At 46.4% G+C, this 12,080-nt stretch overlaps 5 protein-coding genes across 5 annotated transcripts; 2 read left to right on the top strand and 3 right to left on the bottom strand.

Annotated features, from left to right (window-relative positions):
- The first annotated feature begins 1 nt into the window (after position 1).
- On the top strand, positions 2-1,736 carry F5147DRAFT_636809 (alpha/beta-hydrolase). The gene is made up of 7 exons (XM_041432920.1): positions 2-483; positions 540-839; positions 885-951; positions 1,004-1,110; positions 1,162-1,274; positions 1,322-1,496; positions 1,554-1,736. The coding sequence occupies exons 1-7, from the start codon at positions 40-42 to the stop codon at positions 1,590-1,592; spliced, it is 1,245 nt and encodes a 414-aa protein (XP_041292127.1). The 5' UTR covers positions 2-39; the 3' UTR covers positions 1,593-1,736.
- An 833-nt stretch (positions 1,737-2,569) lies between these two features.
- On the bottom strand, positions 2,570-3,972 carry F5147DRAFT_211834 (uncharacterized protein). The gene is made up of 8 exons (XM_041428624.1): positions 3,964-3,972; positions 3,862-3,903; positions 3,716-3,744; positions 3,477-3,657; positions 3,288-3,422; positions 3,008-3,236; positions 2,905-2,956; positions 2,570-2,851 (listed from the first exon to the last, which is right to left on the bottom strand). Exons 4-8 carry the CDS (start codon positions 3,574-3,576, stop codon positions 2,648-2,650), a joined length of 720 nt encoding a protein of 239 aa, XP_041292126.1. The 5' UTR covers positions 3,577-3,657; positions 3,716-3,744; positions 3,862-3,903; positions 3,964-3,972; the 3' UTR covers positions 2,570-2,647.
- A 1,302-nt stretch (positions 3,973-5,274) lies between these two features.
- Positions 5,275-6,276, top strand: F5147DRAFT_698261 (Ctf8-domain-containing protein). Its single transcript, XM_041437542.1, has 2 exons — positions 5,275-5,551; positions 5,604-6,276. The coding sequence occupies exons 1-2, from the start codon at positions 5,366-5,368 to the stop codon at positions 5,862-5,864; spliced, it is 447 nt and encodes a 148-aa protein (XP_041292125.1). The 5' UTR covers positions 5,275-5,365; the 3' UTR covers positions 5,865-6,276.
- Positions 6,277-6,329: 53 nt separating this feature from the next.
- On the bottom strand, positions 6,330-7,758 carry F5147DRAFT_211768 (uncharacterized protein). The gene is made up of 10 exons (XM_041428623.1): positions 7,690-7,758; positions 7,460-7,636; positions 7,377-7,407; positions 7,286-7,318; positions 7,153-7,232; positions 7,040-7,097; positions 6,894-6,989; positions 6,722-6,838; positions 6,615-6,655; positions 6,330-6,558 (listed from the first exon to the last, which is right to left on the bottom strand). Exons 2-10 carry the CDS (start codon positions 7,499-7,501, stop codon positions 6,394-6,396), a joined length of 663 nt encoding a protein of 220 aa, XP_041292124.1. The 5' UTR covers positions 7,502-7,636; positions 7,690-7,758; the 3' UTR covers positions 6,330-6,393.
- A 1,472-nt stretch (positions 7,759-9,230) lies between these two features.
- F5147DRAFT_211747 (uncharacterized protein) lies at positions 9,231-11,041 on the bottom strand. Its single transcript, XM_041428622.1, has 13 exons — positions 10,816-11,041; positions 10,760-10,769; positions 10,669-10,688; positions 10,580-10,612; positions 10,433-10,529; positions 10,353-10,381; positions 10,270-10,300; positions 10,182-10,214; positions 10,052-10,128; positions 9,942-9,996; positions 9,795-9,890; positions 9,516-9,739; positions 9,231-9,459 (listed from the first exon to the last, which is right to left on the bottom strand). The coding sequence occupies exons 1-12, from the start codon at positions 10,879-10,881 to the stop codon at positions 9,603-9,605; spliced, it is 684 nt and encodes a 227-aa protein (XP_041292123.1). The 5' UTR covers positions 10,882-11,041; the 3' UTR covers positions 9,231-9,459; positions 9,516-9,602.
- Between the last annotated feature and the right edge of the window lie 1,039 nt (positions 11,042-12,080).

The following is a 12,080-nucleotide window of genomic DNA, read 5'->3' as shown; positions in this document are numbered from 1 at the left end:
ATGCTTTTCTGCAACGTTTATGACTCGCTGTGATGTCCGATGCTCCCAACAACTTTGACGGCCCTCCTCGTCCTCCTCCTTGATCTTTTCCTTGACCGTGGCCAGCGGCTGCAAAATTCTCATTTTGAAAAATCCCTGCAATTTGAGTTGCGGCACGAACATACTGTCTCACCCGATGCACGTGTGGTGTTCTCCGACGTGCCATCGACTGTGAGCCTTGCCTACGGCAATGAATCATCCTATTCGATAGACACACAGTATATGACCTCATATCGTCCATCAAGTTTCAGCGCCCACAGCGATGCGAGGATCCGTTCTATGCGGCACGCACAAAGTGCGATTTTGCCCTGGTACGAAACCGAAATACTGGGACCGAATGTCGAGAAGCGGGAAACACTACTAGAACTCGCAAAAATGACAAATAATGCCTATGTAACCCCCGACGATAGCCAGTGGTACGAACTTGGCGAGAACTGGTCCAATGTTCGTAGCTTTCCTTAAATTCTGCATGCACATTATCGTTAAAGAACTTTTCAAAGCCTTATCCATTTGGATGGGAACCAGATGCTGATGGGTTCCGAGGTCATGTGTTTGCGACGCCCGACAACACTACCATCATTCTATCCATCAAAGGCACTTCTGCAGCCGTGTGGGGAAGCGCAGGTCCGACTGCCAAGAAGGATAAATTGAACGATAACCTACTGTTTAGTTGTTGTTGTGCTAGAATTGACTGGACTTGGACGACCGTATGCGGGTGCTATCGTGGAGGGTGGAAATGCAACCAGAATTGCCTAGAGCAGGCTCTAGTGGAAGATAGTCTATTTTACCCCCTTGGAACGGTAGGCCTATCATTGACGTGTGAATCCATTACTCATTTAAATCAGAACTTGTATAATAATCTAACATATATGTACCCGACGTCGGATATCTGGATCATAGGGCACTCGCTAGGTGAGTATCTTTTGTTGTAGTTGGCGATGTGTTTACTCACCTGGGAGAGAAGGTGGTGCGGTGGCTTCCCTTCTTGGAGTTACGTTTGGTGTCCCTGCTATTGCCTTTGAGTCACCAGGGGAGCGACTAGCTGCTAGGCGGCTGCATTTGCCATCGCCGGTGTGTAATTCTAATGTGCCTATCATGCTAGTGGTAACTGATTAATCTTAGCCATCAACTCATCATGTCACGCACGTATATCACACTGCAGATCCCATTGCGATGGGAACCTGCAATGGAGTTTTATCTTCTTGCGCCTTAGGCGGGTTCGCAATGGAAACTAAGTACGTTTTCTGACATTTGTGTTACCCGCGTATCTGACATGGCCTAGGTGTCATCAAGGCAAATCCGTTGTCTACGACACTGTGTCAAACCTTTCTTGGTCTGTAGACATACGCAAACATGGGATCGTCAGTGTTATAGAAGAAATACTGGGGACGACCTGGCAACCCAGCGAAAATGTCGGTCGGGAGGTTCCACTCGCTGTAGCTGAAGAAGATTGTGTGGTCAGTAGTCATAATTGTATTCCCTATGGCACTCGGCTGACATTGTGAAACTTGCAGGAATGTTATAGCTGGGAGTTTGGCGATTTCCCCCTGTAGATACCGTGGCTGTCGTGAGCCAGAACATACCCATACCCTAATTTATCACGCATACCGGCACTTATCACAAAGCTTGACAAACTTTGGTCGAGTACTGTAATCTGTAAGCAGAAAGCACTTTGGAGGAAAGCGGCGCACTTGGAATATGTTTAGTGCTTTGAGGTGAACTGTTCCAGGAATAGGTGATTCACCCGTTTGCTGCATATCAACCTTTTCCATTCCTTCTGACTTTTCTAATCTCGTGCTGGCTGATTGTCACCTCGTGAAATTCTCACTGGGAATCATGCATGCAACTTGTATCCCCGGAAGGGGGTGTCAGATCTGCGGCATGTCCTCTTTGTGCTGATTTAAAACACACTTTTTCATTTGACCAATTGTGCACAAGTAGGTCCGACTTTCCAGCTCAGACAATAGAAGGCCCGAAGACGGTTGTTTTTTCTAGCTCTTCCCCATGCAGATGTAATCCTCCTTTCAGCGTAAACTTTTGTTCGCTGTTCAAATCAATACCCACTGCGCAACCCTGCTCCGTACGTCATTCTCACGCTTGCACGGCGCGCACCTTCGTTTGTACACACGCGGCTCATTGTCCTTCATGGAGTTACCCTCAGCCAACCTGATCTCACTTCCCATGCCAATTTGTGACTAACTCCTCTTGGTTCAATATTGAAGTTACAGATCCCACTCGTATACTGACTCCAACTCGCACCCCGTCATCTCCAGAGAACAGAACTTTAGGCCAATGCAGCAGAGTTCAGTGTGATCATTATCTCATTATTCGGCAGAATTTGTAACGCTAGGTCCTTAATCTCAGGGACTAATCAACGAAGGAGCGCAGGTCATCAGTAGGGGAATCCTTCAATCCACGAAGAAGACGCAAGGTCTGCATAGTACTGCATGATTTTGCCACACTCGCTTTCGAACACTCTCATCTTCATACTAAATAGCCACAGCCATCTGCACACGAGTTCGATGTATGACTGCAATTTATGTGACAAAGTACTAGCTGTTTCCTACTACATACGTGAAGCTGAAGTGATGCGTAATCCTATGCTGGTCTACACGGTACTACTAGTTGACACGTATGTACGTTCCTGGAAGGCAGGCGAAGTCATGTACATGCTTGTGTCGGACTCGTTCACGAGCTTAACGCTATATTCTCGGACGCTAAGAATGAGGCGTGGTCCCATCACAAACATCTGCACGTTCAAGAAAAATTGAAGAATGCCTTCATATATCTGAGTTTCTATGGTAGTAGAGGCCTGCAGAAATGATGAGCAGGGTCACATGCAATGTCAGTGACAGATTGGCGAACCGAGATTTGTGAAGAGTTACGGCCAAGCTCGAGGCAAGCAACAGCAAGAAAGCTAGCACGTGCTCAGCAGCAGAAGATAGGCGCTTTGAGCTTACGAGCTCACCCTGCAAAGTAAATCAAGTGAGATTTGATCAGACAGTCTCCGATGGTTGATCCTATCGATGTTCCAAGTCGTCGCAAGTCACGGAGTTGTTTGGCAGTAATCCAGAGTGCAAGACACAGTGCAAGGACCTCCCATGCAGCTGTGATGATCCAAGTTATTACTGAGAGAAGTTTGTAATTTCCCTCGAAGTTATAACTGCATGTATAGGTGCCAGAAAGTATCGCCTCCTCTGGTATTTGTCCAATGAGCCCCATCTTCCAGTTCAATAAATAAATCTTACCCCCGACAACATGCTTCAATATCATCGCCGCTATCACTCCGCAGGAAATATTTACAGCCAGGAAGATTACGACGAGAAAGGTAAGCATCTTTCTAGATCCATGATACATGGCATATAAACGAGCAATCATGATGGCTATCATAGTGTTTCAATAGTCAATATCACTGAGGATTGCAGTCGCGGACTCACCGTCCAGCATGACAGCTACGATCACAGTTATCCAGCTTCTTGCGGACAACATGATATTGCCTAAAACACTCATTACTAATCCCCTCATATGATCAAACATCGCAAAAAAAAATCACATCTATTGTGGTCATTATGTTGAACCAAGGTCAACCAACATGCTCATAGAGGATCTCACTCACGCCTACACAAAATTGCAGTTAATTAGACGGGAATACGAGGCATGGATACAGAATACTCACCGCATCTGACACTGAGACTGACGGTGTGCCTGCATGCGCCGACGGTCAGAACTTAAAGAAACCAACAGTGTATATGAGATATACTCAGGATAAGTATCCTGATTGCGAAAAATGGGTTATTAAGTGCACAGCATCACTTTGTCAACCTTGCACACGTACACAGCATTCAGTAGTCCAACATAACGTATCTAGGGTATTTTTCGAGTCAGCACAACTTTTCAACTGCGCTCATAACATGAGCTACGTACACTAAGGTATAAGATAGACATCAAGGACCAGCGTTGCCTCTGTTCTGAATTATCTGCTGTTCTTTGGATATGGGACTCTGCTCACCCAAATCAATTCGATCTATAACATCACTCTTAGCAAGATGTTTGCTCCAGTAATGATATCCACTCACCTCTTTCCAAGCGTCAGGACTGGAAACATATTAAGGATTTCAGCGATTTCTCGAATCCTCACCATATCGCTCACCATAATCGTATACCACCGCAGTAAAGGCAGAAACTGCGAAACATAGTTTAATTTAGATCATGACACCACCGACAACAAGATAAGCGCGAACTTAGAAAATAACTGAAAATACGAATGAAATAGATTGTCGGCCACAAGCTAGGATCATTGGAAACTATGGTCATATTTGAGGAATGTGGAACAGTGAGCTGGGAACTTCGCGGTCATATAACTATGGCGTTCACGTTAGATATACTATCTCCACTGTCCAGCGCTTGTATCGCCAAAGTCAGTATGACAGGACTGGGGATCGTTCCTGGCTGATGGAATCAAAGATTTGGGGTTGTGGATACTATGCACAGCCTGAGTGTCACGGGCCACACCTGGTGTTATTCATTCTCGAGATAATCTTGCCGCGCTTGTATGGATATAGATTTTTACGAGTGAAATCTTGTAACCAGCGGCATTTATCTGACACAGGTCTGGACCAAGTCTGGACATAATATGAAGACCATCAATCATGATTCTCGATAAGAACCTAGTACAGGATAATGATCAATGGGCACTGCTGTTCAATTATATAAAAACAACACATTAAAGAACTCACTGGCAGGTGGCGTGAAGCGCAGCGTGCATGCTGTGCAGCTTATCTCTCGATCGACGCGAGAGTCATTGGTAGTACTATCGCGCACTTGGTGTTGTATCACAATTTATTGAAGTTCGCTTTGGAGCGTCATAATGAACATGATGGTCATTAAAATATTGGCCTATGAGTTTCTGCAATAGTGGGCCACTGTTATCAGCTGTAGTGACATGATACTATAGCCTGTCAAGTATCATATTAGTATGTGATATTTTCGAGGCGCAATACCCGGAGTGAGTCCGAGTGACCATGATACGCCGGCGCGTGGTCACAATTCCCGAGTATGATGACACGAAAGAATCATCGGTCTATCTTCCTTCTAATCTCGATAGAGTGAATTCGTGTCGCCGTCGAGTCTGCCCAGCGAATCACTGGAATCGAGCTGGAAATGTTTGCGTGTACCCAAGAAAGAACTCGTGAGAACCGTTCATGACAGCTACCGACGGTCCGTGGCGAAAATATCCACCACACAGTTTCTGGGGTCCTGGACGCATTGACCGGTGCATTTGGGCATTGTCAGTTGTTCGACTGCATACTCGCATTGTATATCAACCATGCCAGTGATTGATGTATCTGTTTCGCTGTCCAACGTCTTTAATCCGAAACTTCCGTCATGCGTCGCCAAGCTCGGTCACGACGAACTTATTCTCATAGAACTACAAGGCACGCTCGATATCGAGTGCGATGAAGACACCACTAGAGACGGGCAGTTCGTTGGCAAATTGAACCTCAACGACACTGTGAGTGAAGTCATTTACAGTCACTGATCTGGCAGTATCTAACAGACCTAAGAACAAACCCACGCTGACAATCGGACATCATCTACTTGAGGGCAAGATCGTAACCTTACCTAAGCCATTGGGCGTCATGCATCGCAAGGAAAGCTCCAAGAGACAGGGCGGCTATCCTACCGACGGAGATAGCTCTAGATCGGTGGAAGACACTTGGAACCCTGGCGTTAGCTGGGGCATTGTTGCCGTGGTGAAAAAAAAGATTGTATTCTCCAAACGACCCATGCCGATCCTGAACTCGGACGGTAGAAGCAGGGTTTGAATTGGATGAAGATGTACAATTCTTGATACGACTGTCGTCGTGCGACCGCGATGGAGCGTGGTTGGCATGCTCCAATCGATGTACAGGAATCATCATTCAGCGAAGCTACCAGGGCCAGAGCAGCTTCCACGATCACCAGTCTATCACCAACAGAGCGAACAAACCTGCGACTGAGGTCACGACCTATTTTCTATACACGATGTTTGACCTGACCCTCGGGGGGAATAGCATTATATACGGTGGCAACGTCAGGGTGACATATACGATGGGATAATGAATCAAGGATATGTCTTACTATCAAACATTGTGCCGTCACAGGCTCAGCTTCAGGAAACATCCTAGTGCATCCTCTTTGAATGACGTTCACACTCTTAGATACTTATCGGTCAGGCACAGCCAATATGCAATTCAGGTCTCTTAAGGAGCAGCCGCTGTTTCGATGGATACCTCCAACGTCTCGTGACGGGGTGAGAGACATACCAGTTCATTGCTCGAAAAGGATGAAGAGAAAGGGGTGAAAGACAGAATTTCACACCTGAGTTAATGCTTCAGGTGAAAATGTATGTAAGGATTCTAATGAAGCACGCTGCTGGTCTACTTTCCAGAGTTCACGAGACATCCTCGTCACAAGAAAGGCATGAATAGTAACTTGCCAGATGCGTACAAACTTCACGATCATGAAACCATAATATTCCTGTGAAGTTTTACTTGTCAATACACATGGCTCTATTCATCTTTCGCACCACTGACCTTGAAAAGTGCTGTCGTTAATATGACTACGAGTGAGGAGACTTTATATCATGATTCAGAAAATTTGCACATGTACTTGAAAATCTGTCAATGTGAAGGCAACTCACTCAGTCCGCAGGTCATGTAAATCGTATTGTGGAGAACCAGTTGTCCCAGCAGGCGATTGTGGGTTCCCTCTCGCCAGTAGCTTGCTATGGCCTTGTATAGCATGAATATCCATATTTCTGGGGGACCCTCAATTACTATAGGAAATGAGTGAGGTTGTGAAGCTGTACTCACGTATCTCCATCGCAGCCAGTATCACGTAGATGATTATGATGGTGCTGCCATCACCAGTCTCAAAGCAGCTCGTGACAGGGATGGGAGACTTCGTAACTGCAAGAACGTTTCAGCGCAAGTCACTTTTGAAATTCCAAAAAACACACTCTCAGGTGCAGCAGATCGGCTGATTGAGAGCACCACATGGGTAGCAAGAAGGTATATCTGACAGTTGCAATTCAACCGACATGGAGTGAACCCAGTAAAGCTTGCGACTGACTAATCCGAGGCTGATCACGAGCATAACTGTTACGCGCCTCCCAAGTTCCCAAATTGCACAAGCGCGAGTCAAGAAGATACCTTGCAGGTCTTTGTCAACGAATCTGCAGATATGAGGATATGAAAGAACAAACCCTCGGCACACGCCATAATCGCACATCCTGTATCTATGAAAAATCCCTATCAGAGACGGCTTTGCTTGAACAATATATAGTAAGATCGCACATGTGTTTACATTGTACAACCTGTGACACGTCTGTCATGACACTTGAGTTGAGGTATGAGTTGAGGATCTTTAAACTACTCACATCAATCGACAACGTGGGTTGCACTGCCACTGCAAGTATCATAAGCAAAAATAATCAATGCCATCGAGGGCTGTGCTTGCTAAGCATCACCGATGACAAGTAACCGCAGGTAAGGTATCGGCAGCTAATGTAAAGCAGCTTCGCCCATTTCCATCGTGACTGAGTCAAAAATGCAACCTGTAATCGATTATGTCTCTCAGTATTGATTCGGACAGGTAGAACAAAAGTACCTCGTCGGCTAAGGTGAGGAAGTAGTCATATACCTGCAGTGACAAAGATCACTAATATCTGTAAGTGGGAGTGATTCATGTGAGTTTACCCAGAACGAAGTTACAGCCACTAGATTAAGGATGTCGTAGACGAGATTATATCAGTCGCAGGCCACACAACTTGAACTAGGGTGCAGACCATTGGCATACTTGAGACATTATAAGCAGCTGGAACTGAACAATGAATTACTTACATTGAGGCTCCAAAGCACTCGTCCGAGCTGAAGCACGTCTGAGTCGCCAGGGGAGTTCATTGCCGTGCACGGCTGTTTACAGTGCAGAAGTGGGGATTCCGAGTCTTCTCATGACTCTGGCACTTATGTATGAACCTCGGGTACCGCCACGGTGTTTAAGGTTAAAGAAAATTAGAGTGCACAGGCGGCCAGTACCCTGTTACCATTCTGAAGTAGACCGCCTTGGGAAACACAAATCCCTGAACACATCGATGAATTACATCAGTGGCAAAGACCTCAACCACCGTTCGGTAAGGTCCGTAAGGATATATATGTCATTTTTAAGTTTAAGTTTCACCGCCGTACCTATTCTACGCTGCTCTGCCACGTTTGCGTCACTCTCTTCATGGAGCTAGCTGCTCTGAATTCTGCCCTCAACCCCTCCAGGGCCTCCACGCGCTTTCGCTTCCTACACCCTACGGAGATCAGCACCGACGGCCACAGTGACATCGATTGGAGTCACCGCATCGACGCTTACGGTCGAGCGCGTCCCTTGTTTTCGCTTGAGCTTTCCAAAAGACGCGCTTCCCCATACATCACTTTTTAGGTTCATCCTCATGTCCCTGTCTCCCTCCTGTCTACCATATAGAACTTGGGTGTGTAGTGTAGCGCCTCCTCGACAGTGTTTTGTCGTTTACATATGATGAAATTTGAACGAAGTTAGATTCTCGTTTCCAAGGACAAGAACACGTATGCACGAAGAGAGCTGCAAGTTAGAAGAAGAAGAAATCTAGGATGCAGTGGAAATCACTGAAGAAAGAACGTGAAGGCTATGCCAATAGTAGTGACTGATAAGGAAGATGTATGAGAAGAAGCAACGAGGGAGGCGATGTCGACTGGGAGCGCGATGGGGACTCGTCCGGCGCTGGATTTGGGCTGCAGGTCCCAAGAAGCAGCGGGAGCGGGGTTGGTCAGAGCAGCTTCCACGATCACCAGTCTATCACCAACAGAGCGAACAAACCTGCGACTGAGGTCACGACCTATTTTCTATACATGATATTTGACTTGACCCTCAGGCCTCAGGGGGAATAGCATTATCTCCGGTGGCAACGTCAGGGTGACATATACGATGGGATAATGAACCAAGAATATGTATTACTATCAAGCATTGCGCCGTCACAGGTTCAGCTTCAGGAAACATCCTAGTGCATCCTCTTTGAATGACGTTCACACTCTTAGATACTTATCGGTCAGGCACAGCCAATATGCAATTCAGGTCTCTTAAGGAGCAGCCGCTGTTTCGATGGATACCTCCAACGTCTCGTGACGGGGTGAGAGACATACCAGTTCATTGCTCGAAAAGGATGGAGAGAAAGGGGTGAAAGACAGAATTTCACACCTGAGTTAATGCTTCAGGTGAAAATGTATGTAAGGATTCTAATGAAGCACGCTGCTGGTCTACTTTCCAGAGTTCACGAGACATCCTCGTCACAAGAAAGGCATGAATAGTAACTTGCCAGATGCGTACAAACTTCACGATCATGAAACCATAATATTCCTGTGAAGTTTTGCTTGTCAATACACATGGCTCTATTCATCTTTCGCACCACTGACCTTGAAAAGTGCTGTCGTTAATATGACTACGAGTGAGGAGACTTTATATCATGATTCAGAAAATTTGCACATGTACTTGAAAATCTGTCAATGTGGAGGCAACTCACTCAGTCCGCAGGTCATGTAAATCGTATTGTGGAGAACCAGTTGTCCCAGCAGGCGATTGTGGGTTCCCTCTCGCCAGTAGCCTGCTATGGCCTTGTATAGCATGAATATCCATATTTCTGGGGGATCCTCGATTACTATAAGAAATGAGTGAGGTTGTGAAGCTGTACTCACGTATCTCCATCGTAGCCAGCATCACATAGACGATTATGATGGTGCTGCCATCACCAGTCTCAAAGCAGCTCGTGACAGGGATGGGAGACTTCGTAACTGCAAGAACGTTTCAGCGCAAGTCACTTTTGAAATTCTAAAAAAACACACTCTCAGGTGCAGATCGGCTGAGTGAGAGCACCACGTGGGTGGCAAGAAGGTATAGCTGACAGTTGCAATTCAACCGACATGGAGTGAACCCAGTAAAGCTTGCGACTGACTAATCCGCTGATCACGAGCATAGCTGTTACGCTCCTCCTAAGTTCCCAAATTGCACAAGCGCGAGTCAAGAAGATACCTTGCAGGTCTTCGTCAATGAATCTGCAGATATAAGGATATGAAAGAACAAACCCTCGGCACACGCCATAATCGCACATCCTGTATCTATGAAAAATCCCTATCAGAGACGGCTTTGCTTGAACGATATATAAGATCGCACATGTGTTTACATAGTACAACATGTGACACGTCTGTCATAACACCTGAGTTGAGGTATGAGTTGAGGATCTTTAAACTACTCACCTCAATCGACAACGTAGGATGCACTGCCACTGCAAGTATCATAAGCAAAAATAATCAATGCCATCGAGGGCTGTGCTTGCTAAGCATCACCGATGACAAGTAACCGCAGGGAAGGTATCGGCAGCCAATATAAAGCAGCTTCGCCCATCTCCATCGTGACTGAGTCAAAGATGTAACCTGTCGATTATGTCTCTCAGTATTGATTCGGACAAGTAGAACAAAAGTACCTCGTCGGCCAAGGTCAGGAAGTAGTCATATGCCTGTGGTGACAAAGATCACTAATATTTGTAAGTAGGAGTGATTCATGTGAGTTTACCCAGAACGAAGTTACAGCCACTAAATTAAGGATGTCGTGGACGAGATCATATCAGTCGCAGGCCACACACAACTTGAACTAGGGTGCAGACCATTGGCATACTTGAGACATTATAAGTAGCTGGAACTGAACAAAGTTATTACTTACATTGAGGCTCCAAAGCACCCGTCCGAGCTGAAGCACGTCCGAGTCCGAGTCGTCACGGGAGTTCATTGACGTGCACAATTGTTTACAGTGTAGAAGTGGGGATTCCGAGTCTTCTCATGGCTCTGGCACTTATGTATGAACCTCGGGCACCGTCACGATGTTTAAGCTTAAAGAAATTAGAGTGCATAGTACCCTGTTAGTACCATTCTGAAGTAGACCGCCTTGGGAAACACAAATCCCCAGTGGTAAAGACCTCGACCACCGTTCGGTAAGCATATATTCTTAAGTTGTTGAAGTTTCACCGCCCTCGCGCTACGCTTGGAATTCTGCCCTCGACCCCTCCACGCGCTTTCGCTTCCTACCGTAACCCTACGGACATCAGCACCGATGCCCGGTCTTGATGCGCTAGAAATCAACCGACGGCGACGACATAGCCAGGCTACAGCAGGTCCCAAGAAGGAGCGGGAGCGGGATTGGTGCCAGGATGCAAAGAGATGGCGATCTTCACAGGCACCACTAGGGTTGCAAAAAAATGACATGCGCAAAGACTGCGAACTCGACGCTCGAGTAGGACAACGAAGACATGGGACCAGGTTTCTTCCGACACATGTTTGCGGGGTCCGACCTTTACTAAATAACAAGCGCCAGGAATGGTAACAGGTCACACACATCACTCGGACCTGTCGGCTCATACTGGATATCCTGGGTTTCAATGATGGCATACTAGCAAAACACCTGAGTCGCTTTACATACGACACACCGACGAGACTCTTGGCGCTGTCCCATCCTTTCACTTGGTAGCTCAGGGGTATATCACTCGATACGACTGGGGGCAACACCGTGATTACATACTTGCATGCACCGAGCAGTGTGTAGGCCTTCCATTCTGTGACTTGATTCCTTAGACATTCTGTTTAGAAGGGAACGTAAGAGCCGGTCTACGAGTCTCGACCCATTTACAGTGTAGTCGGCCAATCGGCATCGTTCTATTGCCTATCTTTCCCTATGCCGTATCGTGTAGTAGAGGCTCGACATGCTATGTACCATGACAGTCATAGAATGACATGCCAGGGCCAAAGTGACGTCGTGACGATGAACAGACACGCGCAGGGATATGCTATTAATATTGAATTATTTGTCCATCGCACTAATCTACAGCGAACATCATGGGAGGTCCGAATCAGAATGTCGGTCTGATTCCCATAGTTTGAGATTCATCTTTGTTACTAGAAGTGCATGAAACACGACTTGAGCACTAGAGAATG

The sequence above is a fragment of the Suillus discolor genome (genome assembly GCF_016758755.1).
Source record: "Suillus discolor strain FC423 chromosome Unknown F5147scaffold_32, whole genome shotgun sequence".
NCBI lineage: Eukaryota > Fungi > Basidiomycota > Agaricomycetes > Boletales > Suillaceae > Suillus > Suillus discolor.
This window is presented reverse-complemented; position numbering and strand designations above follow the sequence as displayed.